Genomic DNA, 17567 nt, shown 5'->3' on the forward strand with positions numbered 1-17567 from the left:
TTTTTGGCACCATTCTGAGTAAATTCTAGAGACTGTTGTGTGTGAAAATCCCAGGAGATCAGCAGTTACAGAAATACTCAAACCAGCCCATCTGGCACCAACAATCATCCATGCAATTATCTAATCAGCCAATCGTGTGGCAGCATTGCAGTGCATAAAATCATGCAGATATGGGTCAGGAGCTTCAGTTAATGTTCACATCACCCATCAGAATGGGGAAAAAATGTGATCTCAGTGATTTGGACCATGGCATGATTGTTGGTGCCAGATGGACTGGTTTGAGTATTTCTGTAACTGCTGATCTCCTGGGATTTTCAAAGAACAAAGAATATATTAACAACTCCTTTTAAAACCCAAGGACAGAGTGACCCAGTCCCTGTCATGTGCTTCATTATGCAAAGGTCACATTGGTGACCTTCATTTATTACTGTACATGTAACTACGACAACCCATCAACTCAGACAAGATGGGCATCACTGGAGCAGCACTGGCCTCTATTAACATTTACCTGAGAGAACCACTTTAGCTGAGATAAATGACTTCAGAGACAGAGAAAAGTTTTCTTTGTTTCAGTGTTATAGTTTATTATATTTCTCTGTGTTTCCTGGCTTTTCTCTACAGTTGTTACAAGAGGAAAACTCTTAGGTTTACTTATATTTGGTCAAAATGGAAGAATTTTGCTACTTTTTAAAACAGCCTTTGCGTTAGTAGTGCACCTATAATGCTAAAAATGCTGTCTATGTAAGCAGCTCACCTGGTTTGGACAGAGCTCTTGACAAAGAAAAAGGAGTACACTTAAAAATATGGCTGATTATTCAGAATGTTCTGCAAGCAGGACTATCTTCCTCATCTAGAGAACTGAACACATGGCTAGAGGTGCTGATATCCCAGCTAACAACTTAAAATTACAGTTCAACTAACTATTTTAACATGCTGTGTGTGTGAGAGAGAGATCGAGTGTGTTTGTGTGCATGTGCCTGATACTGCTGAAGGAATATAAATAGCTTCCCTGAGTCTGCAGGGTTATGAATTGCTATGTACTCTTATTTAAATTATTCTGAGGGTGCTCTTAGTTGCCTGTAGGATTTTAAAATAAGAATTTCCCTTATCAATCCTTATTAAAGGAACATTCCGGGTTCAAAACAAGTTAAGCGCTATCAAAAGCATTTGTAACGTAATGCCATTTACTATCGAGCATCATTTCTTTACTGTTCAAACATTGCACATTTCATTGCTTATTGCATTGTCCCTGTTCGCTTGTTGTAAGTGCCTCTTGGACACCACCAACATCAAAACTATATTATACAGTATACACCAAAAAACTATATTATACAGTATACAATGATAAACGATATTGTACAGTACACAACAAAAAACTATATTATACAGTACACAACAAAAATGATATTATACAGTATACAACAAAAAGAACACTGAAAATAAAATAATCTTCTTTGATCAGATTCACTTCTTTCTGTGTTAATTTGGGAGATAGCTTACAAAAAAGAAATCCAGAAAAATATATATAAATAAATACAAATGTATAAAACAGCCCAGTTAAAAATCAGCTCAAGGCCACCAAGGGATCTCCATTATATAAGTCAAAACTAATGAGGGTACTTTAACAGGCACAAGGCCTAATTAGATCTATACTAATATACAAGTAATGACCAAGAAACACTACTCACATCAGTGGTGAAATGCACCTCATCCACAGCATACTTCACCTTGAAGTGTTCAGGTGGGTAAATCCTGCCGAGACAGACAGACAAACAGACAGAAACAAAATTAACAAAAACATACAGTGCAGTGGATGTACTTTGTTTAGATCTTTCATGCTATGTGTGCTATTATAATCCAGCAACTGATCAAACTAAATCACAAATCCTAAATCACGTTCTCTCTGACAATATGTTTTGAAAATTACTACTCTGCATTTGAGATAGAACTTTGGACAAAGACGGGGCTTCCTTTTTGATTCCTACAAACAGCCTGTGCAGTCAACTAATAATCAAGCTAATGGACTCTTGATGTGAAGCGACTGGTTCGTGGAATGGAACGGAAGTATTTTCAAGGGAACACACTTCAGCCAAAGCTCATTTTTAAATTGCACATCAATAACTTTGGGAGCTTTACCATTATAGAAAAATGGCCTGAAGTTTGCAAACACACTTAATTTCACCCTTTGCTGAGATTGGATATCAGCGTTTTAGCCGACTAAAATAGGCTATCAACAGAGTAAAATAATTCATTGCATTAATCTAATGATCTGTATGTATATAATGAATGCAATTTATCAATGATTAAAATTAAATTTTTGGGTAAACTATTCCTTTAAATGTGTTAAATTTAACTCTATTAAATCAAGCCCATACAGTGCATCTGGAAAGTATTCACAGCGCTTCACTTTTTCCACATTTTGTTATGTTACAGCCTTATTCCAAAATGGATTAAATTCATTATTTTCCTCAAAATTCTACAAACAATACCCCATAATGACAATGTGAAAGAAGTTTGTTTGAAATCTTTGCAAATTTATTAAAAATAAAAAATGAAAAAAATCACATGTACATAAGTATTCACTTTGCCATGACACTCAAAATTGAGCTCAGGTGCATCCTGTTTCCACTGATCATCCTTGAGATGTTTCTACAAATTGATTGGAGTCCACCTGTGGTAAATTCAGTTGATTGGACAAGATTTGGAAAGGCACACACCTGTCTATATAAGGTCCCACAGTTAACAGTGCATGTCAGAGCACAAATCAAGCCATGAAGTCCAAGGAATTGTCTGAAGACCTCCGAGACAGGATTGTATCGAGGCACAGATCTGGGGAAGGGTAACGAAAAATGTCTGCAGCATTGAAGGTCCCAGTGAGTACAGTGGCCTCCATCATCCGTAAATGGAAGAAGTTTGGAACCACCAGGACTCTTCCTAGAGCTGGCCGCCTGGCCAAACTGAGCGATCGGGGGAGAAGGGCCTTAGTCAGGGAGGTGACCAAGAACCCGATGGTCACTCTGACAGAGCTCCAGCATTTCTCTGTGGAGAGAGGAGAACCTTCCAGAAGAACAACCATCTCTGCAGCACTCCACCAATCAGGCCTGTATGGTAGAGTGGCCAGACAGAAGCCACTCCTCAGTAAAAGGCACATGACAGCCCGCCTGGAGTTTGCCAAAAGGCACCTGAAGGACTCCCAGACCATGAGAAACAAAGATTGAACTCTTTGGCCTGAATGGCAAGTGTCATGTCTGGAGGAAACCAGGCACCGCTCATCACCTGGCCAATACCATCCCTACAGTGAAGCATGGTGGTGGCAGCATCATGCTGTGGGGATGTTTTTCAGCGGCAGGAACTGGGAGACTAGTCAGAATCAAGGGAAAGATGAATGCAGCAATGTACAGAGACATCCTTGATGAAAACCTGCTCCAGAGCGCTCTGGACCTCAGACTGGGGCGAAGGTTCATCTTCCAACAGGACAACGACCCTAAGCACACAGCCAAGATAACAAAGGAGTGGCTCCGGGACAACTCTGTGAATGTCCTTGAATGGCCCAGCCAGAGCCCAGACTTGAACCCGATTGAACATCTCTGGAGAGATCTGAAAATGGCTGTGCACCGACACTCCCCATCCAGCCTGATGGAGCTTGAGATGTCCTACAAAGAAGAATGGGAGAAACTGCCCAAAAATAGGTGTGCCAAGCTTGTAGCATCATACTCAAAAAGACTTGAGGCTGTAACTGGTGCCAAAGGTGCTTCAACAAAGTATTGAGCAAAGGCTGTGAATACTTATGTACATGTGATTTTTTTTTATTTTTTATTTTTAATAAATTTGCAAAGATTTCAAACAAACTTCTTTCACATTGTCATTATGGGGTATTGTTTGTAGAATTTTGAGGAAAATAATGAATTTAATCCATTTTGGAATAAAGCTGTAACATAACAAAATGTCGAAAAAGTGAAGCGCTGTGAATACTTTCTGGATGCACTGTAGTTTACGTGGCAACCCTAGCTTTTACAAAGAATTACAGAAACACTCATTTGTCAGACAAACAGTGAGAACTGAGCAATGGGTCACTGATCACAGAGGCCAATCAAATCAAGCACATCAGAAGAGCTGCTGACCCTAGAAGACTCCAAGGCTGTATGTATTAGATTAGAACAGTTTATACACAACCACACCAGCATGAACAGGAAAAGAATTTACTGCACAGCTTTGAAAAGAAGATTTAAATAGCCGACTGTTTTTCAAAGCTTGACAGTAAACTCTGTCTGCACAGTTTCTCAAAGCGGATCCTCTTTACAGTTCAATGGTCTCATAACAGTAAGGATTTTACAAGTGCCAACATCCTTTTGAGCACAATTTTATGCCTACCTGTTCTGACATTGTAAAGTTACAATGCAATACAGAGCGATCAATTAATATACAGCATGCTGTCAATTACAATAGAAAATCATTTCAAAACAAACAAAAAAACACTTTTACAGTAAAGCACTTGGAATGGAAGTCTATGGTATGGTACACGGCATTCTGGAGGGTTTAGAAAAACTGAAATATTAAGCTTGAATTTGTACAAAGGCATTTACATGATTTTTCATGGAAAAACTTTCATTATATGAGCTGTAAAGTTTTCTAAATTTGTCTAAATCCTTTTGAGGTGGGACTGCTTTTCCCGGAAATGAACTTGTGGTTATGTGCTTCCAATAAATGGAGTTTGTAAATGGATAGCTATGCCACGTCCCTTTCTGGTATCCTTCCACATATCGTGCAAATGTTATCAGGTTAGGTTTTCATGGTCATGAAAGAAGTTAATAATATTGGATAATAACCTGTTAACATACCAACAGACAAGGTTAAAGGGATAGTTTACCCAAAAATGAAAATTCTCTCATCATTTACTCACCCTCATGCCATCATATCGCTTCTGAATATATGGATTTAACCACCGGAGTTGTATGGATTACTTTTATTTTGCCTTTATGTCCCTTTTGGACCTTCAAAGTTATGATCAACATTCACTTGCATTGTGCGGGTTTACATATTCTTCTAAAAATCTTTGTTTGTGTTCTGCAGAAGAAAGTCATACACATCTGGGATGGTTTAAGGGTGAGTAAATGATGAGACAATTTTTATTTTTGGGTGAACTATCCTTTAATGAGCGATTTAATCACACTAGTCTCATGCTAATTCGTATGATTAGATCTTTTGGCTATACTTTCGAAACAGGGAGTATTTACCATTTATTCTGGTGCAAAACATTTTGAAACTCATTTAAAATGGTAGTCTCTGAAAACATGCATAAAATAACAGAGAAATACATTCCAGCAAAGATGAAACATTTGACGACTCAAGAATCATATCAGAAGATTGCACATAAAAACAACAGCCTAAACATACATCTACATCAGAATGCACTCTTCTGATGGAACGAGACACAGTCTGAATGTGATACTCACTCGCCCATCCATGTGGCATAACTCTCCGGCAGCTTGGGAACAAACAGGATGGATTTCTTGGAGTCCACATCGATGGCGCCATAGCAGTCTGCCTCCGTCACGCCAAACGTCCAGTGGAAAAATGACTCCTGCAAAACAATACGTGTTACAGCTCCTTTTACGTAAAATGAAAACTTTGTCAACTATATATATAATTGAATTGTAGGTAGATTCCCCAAAAAGTGTAAACACTGTGACTTTGTGGAGCTTTCAAAACATTGCTCTGTCTATTTGAGTGGTCTGGCATGTGAAATTCTGGTTCAACCAATGGCATGAGTTTGGGGTTGGACTATCTGTTTAGGCGATCAATGGCAGACAGGGGGAGTGTTTGGGGAAACCTGTTTCTTCTGAAACTATTTTTGCAATCCCATTTGGGGACAGAAGTGGCACAGAAATTATACAAATTTCACACATAAGTAACCATTTTTTGTGACAGCTCTTCACTATAACCCTAGTTTTGCACTGTACTTTGCCTGAAACTGATGCTACTCTTTAGTGAGAAGGTCAAGAGCTATTTACACTTTAGTATGTACTACAGCGCATATTTGCACCCACCTAAATCATAAAGCATCAAGTGGCTAATTTCCATACATTCACAACAGGTCGGGCCGATATGATGCAAGTATGCAGTGCAACGGAAGATATCTTTATATACATTCTATACCGCTGTAGATTAGTGGTGGGCCATATTGCCAAAATCTTAACCACGATATGACTGATTTTAAATCACGATAAATATATAGTTAATTTTTTAGAAAAATCAATAAAAATTGGCTTATGTATTAAATAACCATATTGTAATGTCTATTTTAGGGTAATTCTGTCAGTGAATTAAATACATTCAAATATTTCCTCATAAAATGTTCTCTTTATTTGGAGCTTGACAAAAGTCAAAGTAAAAAAAAAAAAAAAAATGTAAACCACCCAAATCATTCTTACCATAATAAATGTCACATTATGCCACATTTCAGTCTATGTTGTTGACCATTATTATAAACTTTCCTCAAGAAACTCAAGATCTTCTAGAGAATAATACATAAGTTAAAAAGAAAAATAATAATAATGCAACGAAAAAACACACTTCTTGCCGAAAATATCCAAAATTATGTAAACACTTCTGGAGAAAAAAAAAAAAAAATCAATTAAATATAAATACTTCTTGCAAAGAAAAATTACAGCCGAGTTAAGACAGAACGTATCTTTTGGCTTTCAAAATATTATTTCGCTTAATTCATTTCGAGGTAAAACAAATAGCTTGTATTCGGGTGATTATTGTCATGCAATAAAATAAAAACATGACAGTTTTTCCGCTCTGTGTTGGGTTTTGTGAATTTACACCACAGGTGTAGCACCTGTTTTAATAAGTTCCTCTTCATTTTTTTTTTTTTTTTTTACTTGTTCAGGAGTTGTCCCATTCTGTGGAGATGTTTCTCTCAGGGTTTTTCCTGGGTCAGAAATGACTGAGTAGCATAAGTGAACCTGCTCTGCACTCTCCAGTAAATATCATGAAGAATGCTGGAATCGTGCGCACCAGAGATAGCGCACGCGACGTTCACATGAAACACAGGTGCCTGCATCAGATGAAAAGCATATTAAGCGCTTCTGAATTGCTGAATATGAGATAAATGTAACTGAATTTGCTTGGACGGCCACCAATTTTTTTTTAAACCCTATCCATTTATATTAAATTCTCTCAGTCTCACGTGAAGCCCCGCCCACTGATAGATAAGCCAATGCTGCGCACACAAATATTTACATATTGCAATATACATGCTATAGCAAATTCTCTTTTGATTGACACTTTATATTGTCGCCTTTAGGTCTCTGTCTCAATTAGGAGCAATGTAAAAACTACTGAAATGAGCAAACTAGACAGAGAAGAACATCCATTTTAAGTGCTAGTTGGAGTAAAAATTAGGTTAGGCTCAACTTGTACAGATGTTGGCTATCAGAGCTAATTAAGTAGTGAATAATATCAACGTATGTAACCTATGGCCATCATCTACCCACTTTTTAAACTTTGACGGGTGAGGCACTGTCAAAAGACAGTCATTGTGACTCTGTAAAGTATCCGCACTATGGATCTACATGCTTTTTTGGCAATTTTTACAAATTGAATATTGTAAACATCACATTAACCAGCAAAAACATCCGCCGATGGTGTAAAAACACTGGAGACCAGAAAATGAAAACAGGCTTCCGGTAAGGATCTGGGGACACTTCCACATTCAGGAAAAAGGTGGAGTTCAACTGATGTGTGTTCACTGATTTGAGTATAGAGCTGGCTATTTTATATCATCTTCAAACAAGACTTCAAATATCCATTTTAGAACTTTTACTGTTTCAAGTTTTACGGTTTGAATTAGGTTAATATAACGTAAGACTTATCATTTATTTGTTATGAATAATCTTATCTTTAAGATTCCAAATAAAAAGAATGAGATCATAATTTACAACAAAGTACTTTTCTATTTGTATATTTATTGGATTATCTGATAATGGACATTACCACATGGTTATTTCATATATATATATAAACCGTCTTATGTTGAATTTTAAGCATAAATAATTATATTGCGATACATATCACTACCGTGATATTGGATTACTCATACCAAAGATTTTGGTAATTCAGCCCACCCCTAGTGTTTGGGTGTCCACATTCTTGTGGCTATGAAGTATACTTTATAGACTTACACAAACAAGGATGTAAGCATTTATTTAGTCATGTGGCAAATGCAGAGTAAACAGGAAAAACAAGACATGGAACAGCATTCCCTTTGATCTTAATAATGTTGATGCACTACAGAATTGAAATACAGGCCTTCAGGTGCAGTGTGCTTTCTTAAAGGGATAGTTCACCCAAAAATGAAAATTCTCTTATCATTTACTCACCCTCATGCCATCCCAGATGTGTATAACTTTTTATTTTCAGCAGAACACAAACAAAGATTTTTAGAAGAATATCATAGCTCTGTAGGTCTATACAATGCAAGTGAATGGTGATCAGACATTTGTAGATCTAAAAATTGCCTAAAGAAAATGGAAAAGTAATCCATAAGACTCCAGTGGTTAAATCAGTATCTTCAGAACAGGGCTCCAGACTGCGATTAAAATGGTCGCAAATGCGACCAAAAATAAATGATTGCGATGATAATATAAAATCAGTTGGGATGTGTGCTTTCATATGCGGTTTCCTCAAGAAGGCAACACACTACTATATGCTTGTTATACTTTATGTGAATACATTCTGAAAGTGGTGTGAAAACTTATGAGACAAAAGGGGAATGCAAATTTGTGCACTCAACTATACAGTATATATTTAAACATCCGATTAATGAGCTATCAACTGTCTTTTCATTGGCTTTCTATCTTGTTTTTGAACAACAATCTAAATCGAGCAATTCTGTCAAGTGGCAATTAAAACAGCCATTTGGCTCCTAAACGTTTCAGTTTAGGAGCCAATGGCTCCTTAGTTAATGTTTAGTCTGGAGCCCTGTAGAAGCAACATAATAGATGTGGGTAAGAAACATAAAAATGTAAGTGCTTTTTTTTTACTCTAAATCTCCCCAGTCACTTTTACATCTGAAAGTCACAAGCCTGTTTAGTTTCACTTTCAAATCTGAAAGTTAAAGTGGAGATTTAGAGTAAAAAAGGACTTAAATATTGTTCTGTTTCTCACCCACACCTATTATATTGCTTCTGAAGATATGGATTTAAACACTGGAATCATATGGATTACTTTTATGATTCCTTTATGTGATTTTTTGATGCTACAAAGGTTTGGTCACCATTAACTTGCATTGTATGGACCTATAAAGCTTTTCTAAAAATCTTAGTTTGTGATCTGCTGAAGAAAGAATGGCATATACATCTGGGATGGCATAAGGGTGAGTGAATGAGAGAATTTTCATTTTTGGGTGAACTATCCCTTTAAAAAAAGATCTCGGTGGAGGCATGGTGCATGTGAGGTGGAAGTTTTTTTTACTGGTGATTTGCATATGCATGGGAATTTTGCAAGGTGTTTGTGTGGTTTCTGAAAAGAGTGACTAATGGCGTCTAACCACCAGGGTTATTATTATTTTTTTGCTTTCATTTCCATTTTATTTTCATTTGGTCTTTTCAACTCAGTTTAGTTGAAAAGACTTTTCACTCTATCACTGTTACTTTTAAATTAGTTTTATTCTGTGTTTCCTAGTTTCAGTTTTTTGGTATAGTTAATTTTTTACCAGTTTTAGTATTATAGGGCTAACATACTGAATACATACATACATCTGAATGTTTTTGGCTGTAACGGCGAAGCAAAAGGGGATGAATTTAAAAATACAACCTTTCAGAAAGGGGTTTCACCGCACAAAATGTCTAAATCACAGCTCACTGTTATTACACTAATTAAAGCACTGCTGTTAAACAATTTAGATAATAAAAATAAGAAAAAAAAATTAGATAATCTGGTCGATCTCACTAATTGACTAGTTAACCATTGTGGCTTATCCCAAGTGTCTACAGCAGAATTACGCAGAGTGCTAGCGGTGACGAGTAACATCTCAAAAACATGCATAATTTGTTATGGAGGGAATTTTGAGAGTTCATCATCTTATTATGGTTGCTCATTGCTTTTGCTATGCTAAATGGCAATTTGTGTTGGCAAGAGGCGTGTTAGTTCAGACCTTTCATTTCAGCACACGGTTGCGTTTGTCAAAGCCCTGCAATTTATTTCTCGAGCATTTACATAAGTTGATTGAACATAATGAGGAGCTTGTTTCTCATTCATTAGTGACAAAAGCTTGCATATTCTGCACTGTTTAGCAGAAAGTCTCTGGTATGTTATGTATGGAGTGAGACTTTGCTTGAAGGCTCTGACAAAGCGAGCAGCAGACTATTCTGTGTTGTAATGTTTAGTTGGGACTTTACGCTTTCATGATATTAACTGGTAATAATTCACAACCATTAAAGCTGAAGTGTGTAGTATCTGCACCACTAGCGTCACCAAACTAAACTGCAAGTATAAATGATTTCAGAAAACTCCCCTTTGTTCCATTGGTAATCATCCTCTATGGATTAGATACTGTGATTATCAGATCATGTACAAAGAGTAAACCAATCATACTGCTCTGTAGATATCACTGGGGAGTCGTTTGAGTGTATATGTGGGTGAATCTCATGAAAACATATCCACCTCACATTTTACCCCCCCCCCCCCCAAACAAATAACAACAATAACAATAATAATAACATTTTACAGAAAGCAGAAGCAGCCAATATTACGGACCATTAAGATTTTTGCATTGTGACATTATTTTCATGACAATTAAGCTCATTCTCATTGCACATTACCCTGTAGCATCTGGGTGATTTATTTTAGATTTGTTTTTTGTTTGAAATTCTCATTGATCACAGTAGTGAATCTCATTAGATTCACATTACTGTAATAGTTAGGATTTTACAGTAAAACATACAAGTTATGCAATTCAATTATTTATTTGGTTTAACCAAGCATGGATTAAAAGCACTAAACCAAATTCTGCAGTGATAAATCCATACTTTATAATTTAAATAACATATCTTTATTTTTTGCATTACAGTAATGGAAATTGAGATTGTGTTAGTGAGGATTTAGCTAATCATCACAAAATAGTCCTAAACATATGCTTTATCTTGTATATGGTAAATTTTAATTTGATGTTTTTTTTATTTTTTTATATAATAGCTGATATATTAACATCTCTGACTGCAAATCAGTTAATAAGTGCCAATTTGTCACGTTGTTTGCTAAAAAAAAAACAAAAAAAACTCAAGTGCTTCAAGTTACAACCCTTAAAGCGCACCTATTATGGTTTTTCAAATATTACCTTTCATGTAGTGTGTTATATAGCTGTTTGTGAATGTAAAAAAGTCTGCAAAGTTTCAAAAATCAAAGTGCACGAAATATGGAGTTATTGACATCCAAAAGAAAGAACCAATTCTGAACACCTGAAACGAGTCGTTAGTAATTCCAGACTTACTTCCTGTACTAACCTAAAAAACCAAAAAACCTGCCTCTGCTAACCGGCTAACACACGTTATTGTCAAACTACATATAAACTTACCACTAAGAAACGTCCTGTTCTCGTCACGGTGGTGGTTCGGGTTTATCTTCCGATGCATCACTGTCAGACTCGTGCTCAAATTGGTAAGGTAAAACTGAAATTTTTTCAGACGGAGCTGAAACTCGGATATAGTAGTGGGCGTTTCCTTTCCGAAATGCGCTGTAAGCGGTAGACCAATCACAACAAACTGGGACATCTGACCAATCAGAGCAGAGTAGGCTCTCTGAAAGGAGGAGTTTAGAATGAATCCTTCAGAACAGATCATTGAACGAGTCGTTTTTGACACTGGGAAAAAAAAGGTCATGCTGCAATTTAAATTATGAGCAAATTAAAGTGTTTTTTTGACCTTGGATGCATGGTATGAGACCTTTAAAACTAAATTAGGCACATTTATAAACCATAATAGGTGCACTTCAATAACAAGTTCTTCCTCATCTTGACTTATTTTTGATGCGTCCAGCTCTGCATTTTTTACATTCATTCATTTTTCTTCATCTCTCTTACGTGTAAATAACGTATAGCAGTCCCATCCACTGATAGCCATGCAAATATATCTACCTCTGTATGACATTATAGCAAAACCTTGGTTGACATATTTTTACCGTCACCGTATTAGCTGTCATACCCAAGTCCATGGCATGCCCTTTTTTAGATAGCTGGTGTGTGTGTTTATTACCTGTCTGAAAAGCACATCAGTGTCTGTGCAGTAACGCTGCTTCTGTTCTCCTCCCTGCAGCACAACCACAGATCTGGCCTGTAGGTCCTTCTTAGCTTTAAGGTCACGACACAAACGATCTCGGTTTTCTGCGAACAGTGCAGCCGAAACTCTCAGAGTGTCGTTGCCCAGCCAATATACTGCCTTTCTGCCACAGACAACAACAAAATATATGTTATTTCATTAAAAATATAAAGGAAACACATAAAACACACACACACACAATGCTCTGCAAATTACACTACTCTAACCAGAGCTCAACAATTAGGATTACTGTTCGCTGTCCAGTATGGGCCAATTGTTCCAATTTTTATTTATCCTGGCAATATTTTCACTGGCTTGCTTATGTTATATTTTTCATTTAAACCAAAATATATACAACAAATGATTTCTCTCAAACTGGCCCTGGGCTATAGCACCATCCTTATTGTTGTGCTTTGCTAACTGTGCCAACTATTTAAACCACAATGAAGTGCTATTTTCTTTTTGGAGTCACAATGGCCACAGATGATGTTGTGGATTGATAAAAATTTTAGCTATATGAAGGAGTACAAAAATGCTGCAAGCAGCAGTTTCTTCAGACAGACCTTGTGATATAAAACCACACAGATGTTTGTGACTGTGAAATAACTGTGTTATGTAACGTTTTGGATTTGATCACATGATAAAGGGGAAGAACCCTCGCTCTGTGCCAAAAAATAGAACAGCTGAACAGTCACATTTTAAAGAACTTATTGTCAGGGATAAAAAAAAAAAAAGCTCATACGTATTTAATCATTCATCCATCAAACCAGAATCAGATTTGGAGTATTCTTACACTTTTTAAAATCACATCCCAACTGGATGAATCTCATGAAACCTGTCAAGAACATGTCCAAGTCATATTTCACCAGTGGTGGAAACAGTACTGACTGTTTATACTTAAGTAAAAGTACTGCTATTGAAGAAATAAAGTACAAGTAGAATTACTAAGAAATATTATGACTCAAGTAAGAGTAAATAAGTAGTTTGCCTAAAAACTACTCAAGTAATTACGTTACAAGTTACTTTATGGAAATTATATTATATATAGTATATACGTTTCCATTTTAAGAACACAGACATTTTAGTTCTTGAAAGAAACTTATGCTTCCTTTCACTAAGGATGCATTAAATTGATCAAAAATACTGTCAAAATCATTAATTGCCAAAACTATTACAGTTTGAAATAATTGTTGTAAGTAGTTTATTTATTAAATTTTTTTCTTCACCCGTGATGGCAAACATATACTGTAACCTATTCCTTACAAAAGCATTCTAAAGTGCTAATTTGGTACTCAAGTAAATGTTCTTATTATTAGAACAATTGAAAACGGTTGCGCTACCATGCGGAAATCACAATACAGTGTTTTTCCCCCATTTGCTGAGGTATTAAGTTCTTACAAGTTGCTTTACACTTGCGAGTCAAATTTTGGTTTTAAAAATACACAAAAAGTAACAAATTTCTCCTGAAATTCTATTTTCTCCTAAAGTCTATTGTTTTAGAGAGATGAAGGTTATTCCATGCATTACTGTTTTGAAAAAATAATCTCTAACCAGGATAGAGAGGGAAGTGGACGGCCAGATGCACAACAAAAAGACAAGTAAATCACAGTCTCTAGTTTGAGAAACAGACTCCTCACAGGTCCTAAACTAGCAGCTTCTAAATGCCAAAGACCTGCACTGCTGCAAGAGGATTCTTGGACAAACGGAAAATTGTAAGAATACAACATTTATTTAAATAGAAATAGCCATTTTTGTAACATTGTAAATGACTCTAAATCATCTCTAAACTACATAATGTGCATTGTGACTGAAACACATTCCTATTTCAGGTTTATTCTCATTCACATATGTCCAAGTATTTTCCCTATTAAGTTAACATACTGTACAAAACTAATATAATGCAATATCACAGAGGAGGAAATGTATCCTTCTATGATACTGCAACAATTATCCAGATATGGAATGAGATTATTAAGCAAACTGTTATCAACTCCTACATGCCAATTTAATAAAATAAGCATGTAATAAACATTTCACACAGTGTTTAGTGAGAGATATGATTAATTCAAACACTAAAAGTGGCTGTTCTGTATATGTATTACTGTATTACAGTTGTAATAATAAAGTCTTAATTAACATTATGGTTATTTAACATATTGAGGTATTATTATTAAGTAAACTGTAGCATTATGTTTTGTGATTTCTCATACCTTGTTTATATAACATCCTTCCCTTGCGCACTTTTGGCCTCTAGCGGGTGAGACAGGGCAGGGAAATATAGTACAACACCATGAGTGAGAGTGTCACCCGCTAGGACAGTTTATTTTGAATAAGAGGGGTGGAATTTAATGCAGGAGTGCAATACCGAACTGATGTGGATTGACAGAAGCGGAGAGCCCGTCTGTGCGCACAATGGTGCATGGAACTGGATGGTGGGGAAAAAAAAATATGCTCAGTGAAAAGTCAAAAGAAGATCGCGATGTAAGTATGTGGCGGTAGGGGCGTGGTCACGCATCTCTCCGGAGAGAGAGAAAGCGGTAAGGGTGCTTATACCTGAGCTAAATTATGTCTAAAACCTGTCTCTAATTTCAGTGAGCACGGGAGAGCGGCTTAAAAAGAGCCACACCGCCAGCAGTCTGGAAGAGACTGGCACAAGAAAGGCCACGGTGCTACATTAGCTATTGTGATGTTTGTGTTATGAAGCTAAAGTGTTAAAGTAAATATTTGCCTGCGAAATTGTAAGCATTGAGGTGGAGAAATTAAACGCCTACCTGAACCGGGAAACCTCGCTTCTCGCCTCTTCCTTTCTACTGAAAAGTGTTACACTGGTGCCGAAACCCGGAAGGGAGGAGGGATTCCCGTCACAGAGTCCTCGACACTGCCGTCCACCCAGGGGAGTGCTGCTGCCATCCAACGGGGGACGGAGTAGCCCGACCACCCGGACGCGGGGAACGGCCGCCGTCTGCGAGGCGAGTGGGGACTGGACTCCCCGACCGCCTGGATCGAGGGAGCCGCTGCCGGGGGCGAAGGAGTGCCCTGCCGTCCCCCGGGAACGCGGAGGGGATGAGAGAAGACCGCCGTCCGCGGGGGGAGGAGGGAAGCGACTCCCCGACCGCCTGGAGTGGTAGGGCTGCTTCCAGGGGCGGAGGAGTGTCCCCACGGGACACCGGGAACGTGGAGGGGTGTTCTGTCCACTGGGGGTCGGAGGTCTGACTCCGGTCCGCCTGGGGAGGAGCGGCTGCCGTCCGCGACGGCGCATCAGAGAACCGGTGAGTTTCTTTTTCTCTCTCTCCTCTCTCTCTCTCTCTGTCGCTCCGTGTTGGCCTTTCCCTCGCCTATTTTGTTTTTGTTGTTGTTGTTTTTCCCCTCCTGTCTCCTCCCAGGTCGAGGAAGGCGGAGATGGCCCGCCGGAAGTCGGGGCGCAAGGCACGCCCCCCGGAGAGGAAGGGGGGATGTAACGCCGGGAGGAGTGTAGAGCCGAGGAGGGAGGGGCCGGGCTGGAATGATGCACACCTGGTCCCCAATCAGCCTGATGGGGCGCGCGAGGGATAAATGCGGCCGGGGACGACAGCTCGAGAGAGAGAAAGAATTACAGGCAGCTGTACTGTGTGTTTATGGTTGTGTGTTTTTGATTAAGTTTATTATTAAACTATTATTTATATTCTTAAGCCGGTTCTCGCATCCTCCTTTCCACCGAACCCCCTTACACTAGTGTAACACTTTTCAATGGAAAGGAGGAGGCAAGAAGCGAGGTTTCCCGGTTCAGGTAGGCGTTTAATTTGTCCACCTTGATGCTTATAATTTCGCAGGCAAATATTTACTTTAACACTTTAGCTTCATAACACAAACATCACAATAGCTAATGTAGCACCGTGGCCTTTCTTGTGCCAGTCTCTCTCCCCGACTGCTGGCGTTGTGGCTCTTTTTAAGCCGCTCTCCCGTGCTCACTGAAATTAGAGGCAGGTGTTAGACATAATTTAGCTCAGGTGTAAGCGCCCTTACCGCTTTCTCTCTCTCCGGAGAGATGCTTGACCACGCCCCCGCTGCCACAAAGTAATTGTAACTATATCAGTTATTATTAATAAAACACGGGAACTCGTTGCGTGGGCATTTTTTGCCCCCATATTTAGAATTTTGTGGATATTTTTGTCAATTTCTGTGGCATTTTTGCTCCGAGTCCCCGTTAATTTCCGATACTATTGGCACTGTATCTTTCTAAGGTATTTAAAAGTTTATTTTAGACATATAGTAGCAAGTAAACAAGATATCCCCACATATATGTCAAACTACATTGTGTTAATGTTTAACAGTTAGAACATTGCCTTCCTTAAATACAAGTGAAGTTTGATCAGTGGTTAAATGTGTTCAGACAGTTCTCTCATACCTGAATTAATGGCTCCTTTCCAGAATAAAATGAAATATGCAGAAAATCACAGTATTACAGTTCTTGTATAGTGACAGGGCAGAAAGTCTTGGAGAATCCAGAGAAGCGAGAACACCGGCGGCAGTTTATGAGAGCTGCTGTGCTCATGATGTTGTGCCCTGCGGGCTTCCGTAGTTCCACGCACAGCGCGTTTTAGTTTATAAACAGATTTAGCCCTTATAACTTTCTTCTTCACAAAAATTCAGAAATATTATGTATTTTTTTGTACTTTGAAAAATAATTGTAGTGAAGTTGAATACTTCATTTTTAATCAACTCAAGTAAAAGTACTTATTTATACTTAAAGTAGACAAATGTAAAAAATTTACTCAAGTACTGTAACGAGAGTAGTTGTAATTAGTTACTTTCCACCTCTGTATTTCAACAGAACACTCAACCCCCAAATAAATAAATAAATAAAATAATAAGAAATTATATTAAACTTAAAGAAAATGAAGCCTATTTTAACAATAAGATTTTTCTTGCATTTTCATGACAATTAAGCACAATATAGTAAAATGTGTATTGTATAATACAGTAAAACCGACTATTACAGTTATTGAGAGTAATTACAAAGACAGCCAAAAGTTACATGTCCGGTCACATTCCATTAAACAGAATTATGGGATGAAAATGTGCTTAATTGTCATAATAAAAATTCTTAATGGGGCTAAAAATAGGCTATACTTTCATAATACAAAATATAATTTATTTTTTATAATTTCTGATTTTTGTGGGATTCCCCCATTTACACACTGAGGCATAATCGTTTTCTATCAAAATAATGCTGACAATGCATGCTAATTTGATCACACACAGATGTGT

At 37.6% G+C, this 17567-nt stretch overlaps 1 protein-coding gene across 1 annotated transcript in view; it reads right to left on the reverse strand.

The window, feature by feature from the left end:
* The window catches only part of LOC127416603 (xaa-Pro dipeptidase-like), a 79719-nt gene that overhangs the window by 61025 nt on the left and 1127 nt on the right, over positions 1 to 17567 (reverse strand). Inside the window, exons 2-4 of the mRNA XM_051656033.1 lie at positions 12258 to 12444; positions 5454 to 5581; positions 1689 to 1752 (exon numbers count right to left, since the gene is read on the reverse strand). Of these exons, the coding sequence (XP_051511993.1) occupies positions 1689 to 1752; positions 5454 to 5581; positions 12258 to 12444 (379 nt within the window). The remainder of the gene's footprint in view (positions 1 to 1688; positions 1753 to 5453; positions 5582 to 12257; positions 12445 to 17567) is intronic.

The sequence above is a fragment of the Myxocyprinus asiaticus genome, chromosome 26 (assembly GCF_019703515.2).
Source record: "Myxocyprinus asiaticus isolate MX2 ecotype Aquarium Trade chromosome 26, UBuf_Myxa_2, whole genome shotgun sequence".
NCBI classification, from domain to species: Eukaryota; Metazoa; Chordata; class Actinopteri; order Cypriniformes; family Catostomidae; genus Myxocyprinus; species Myxocyprinus asiaticus.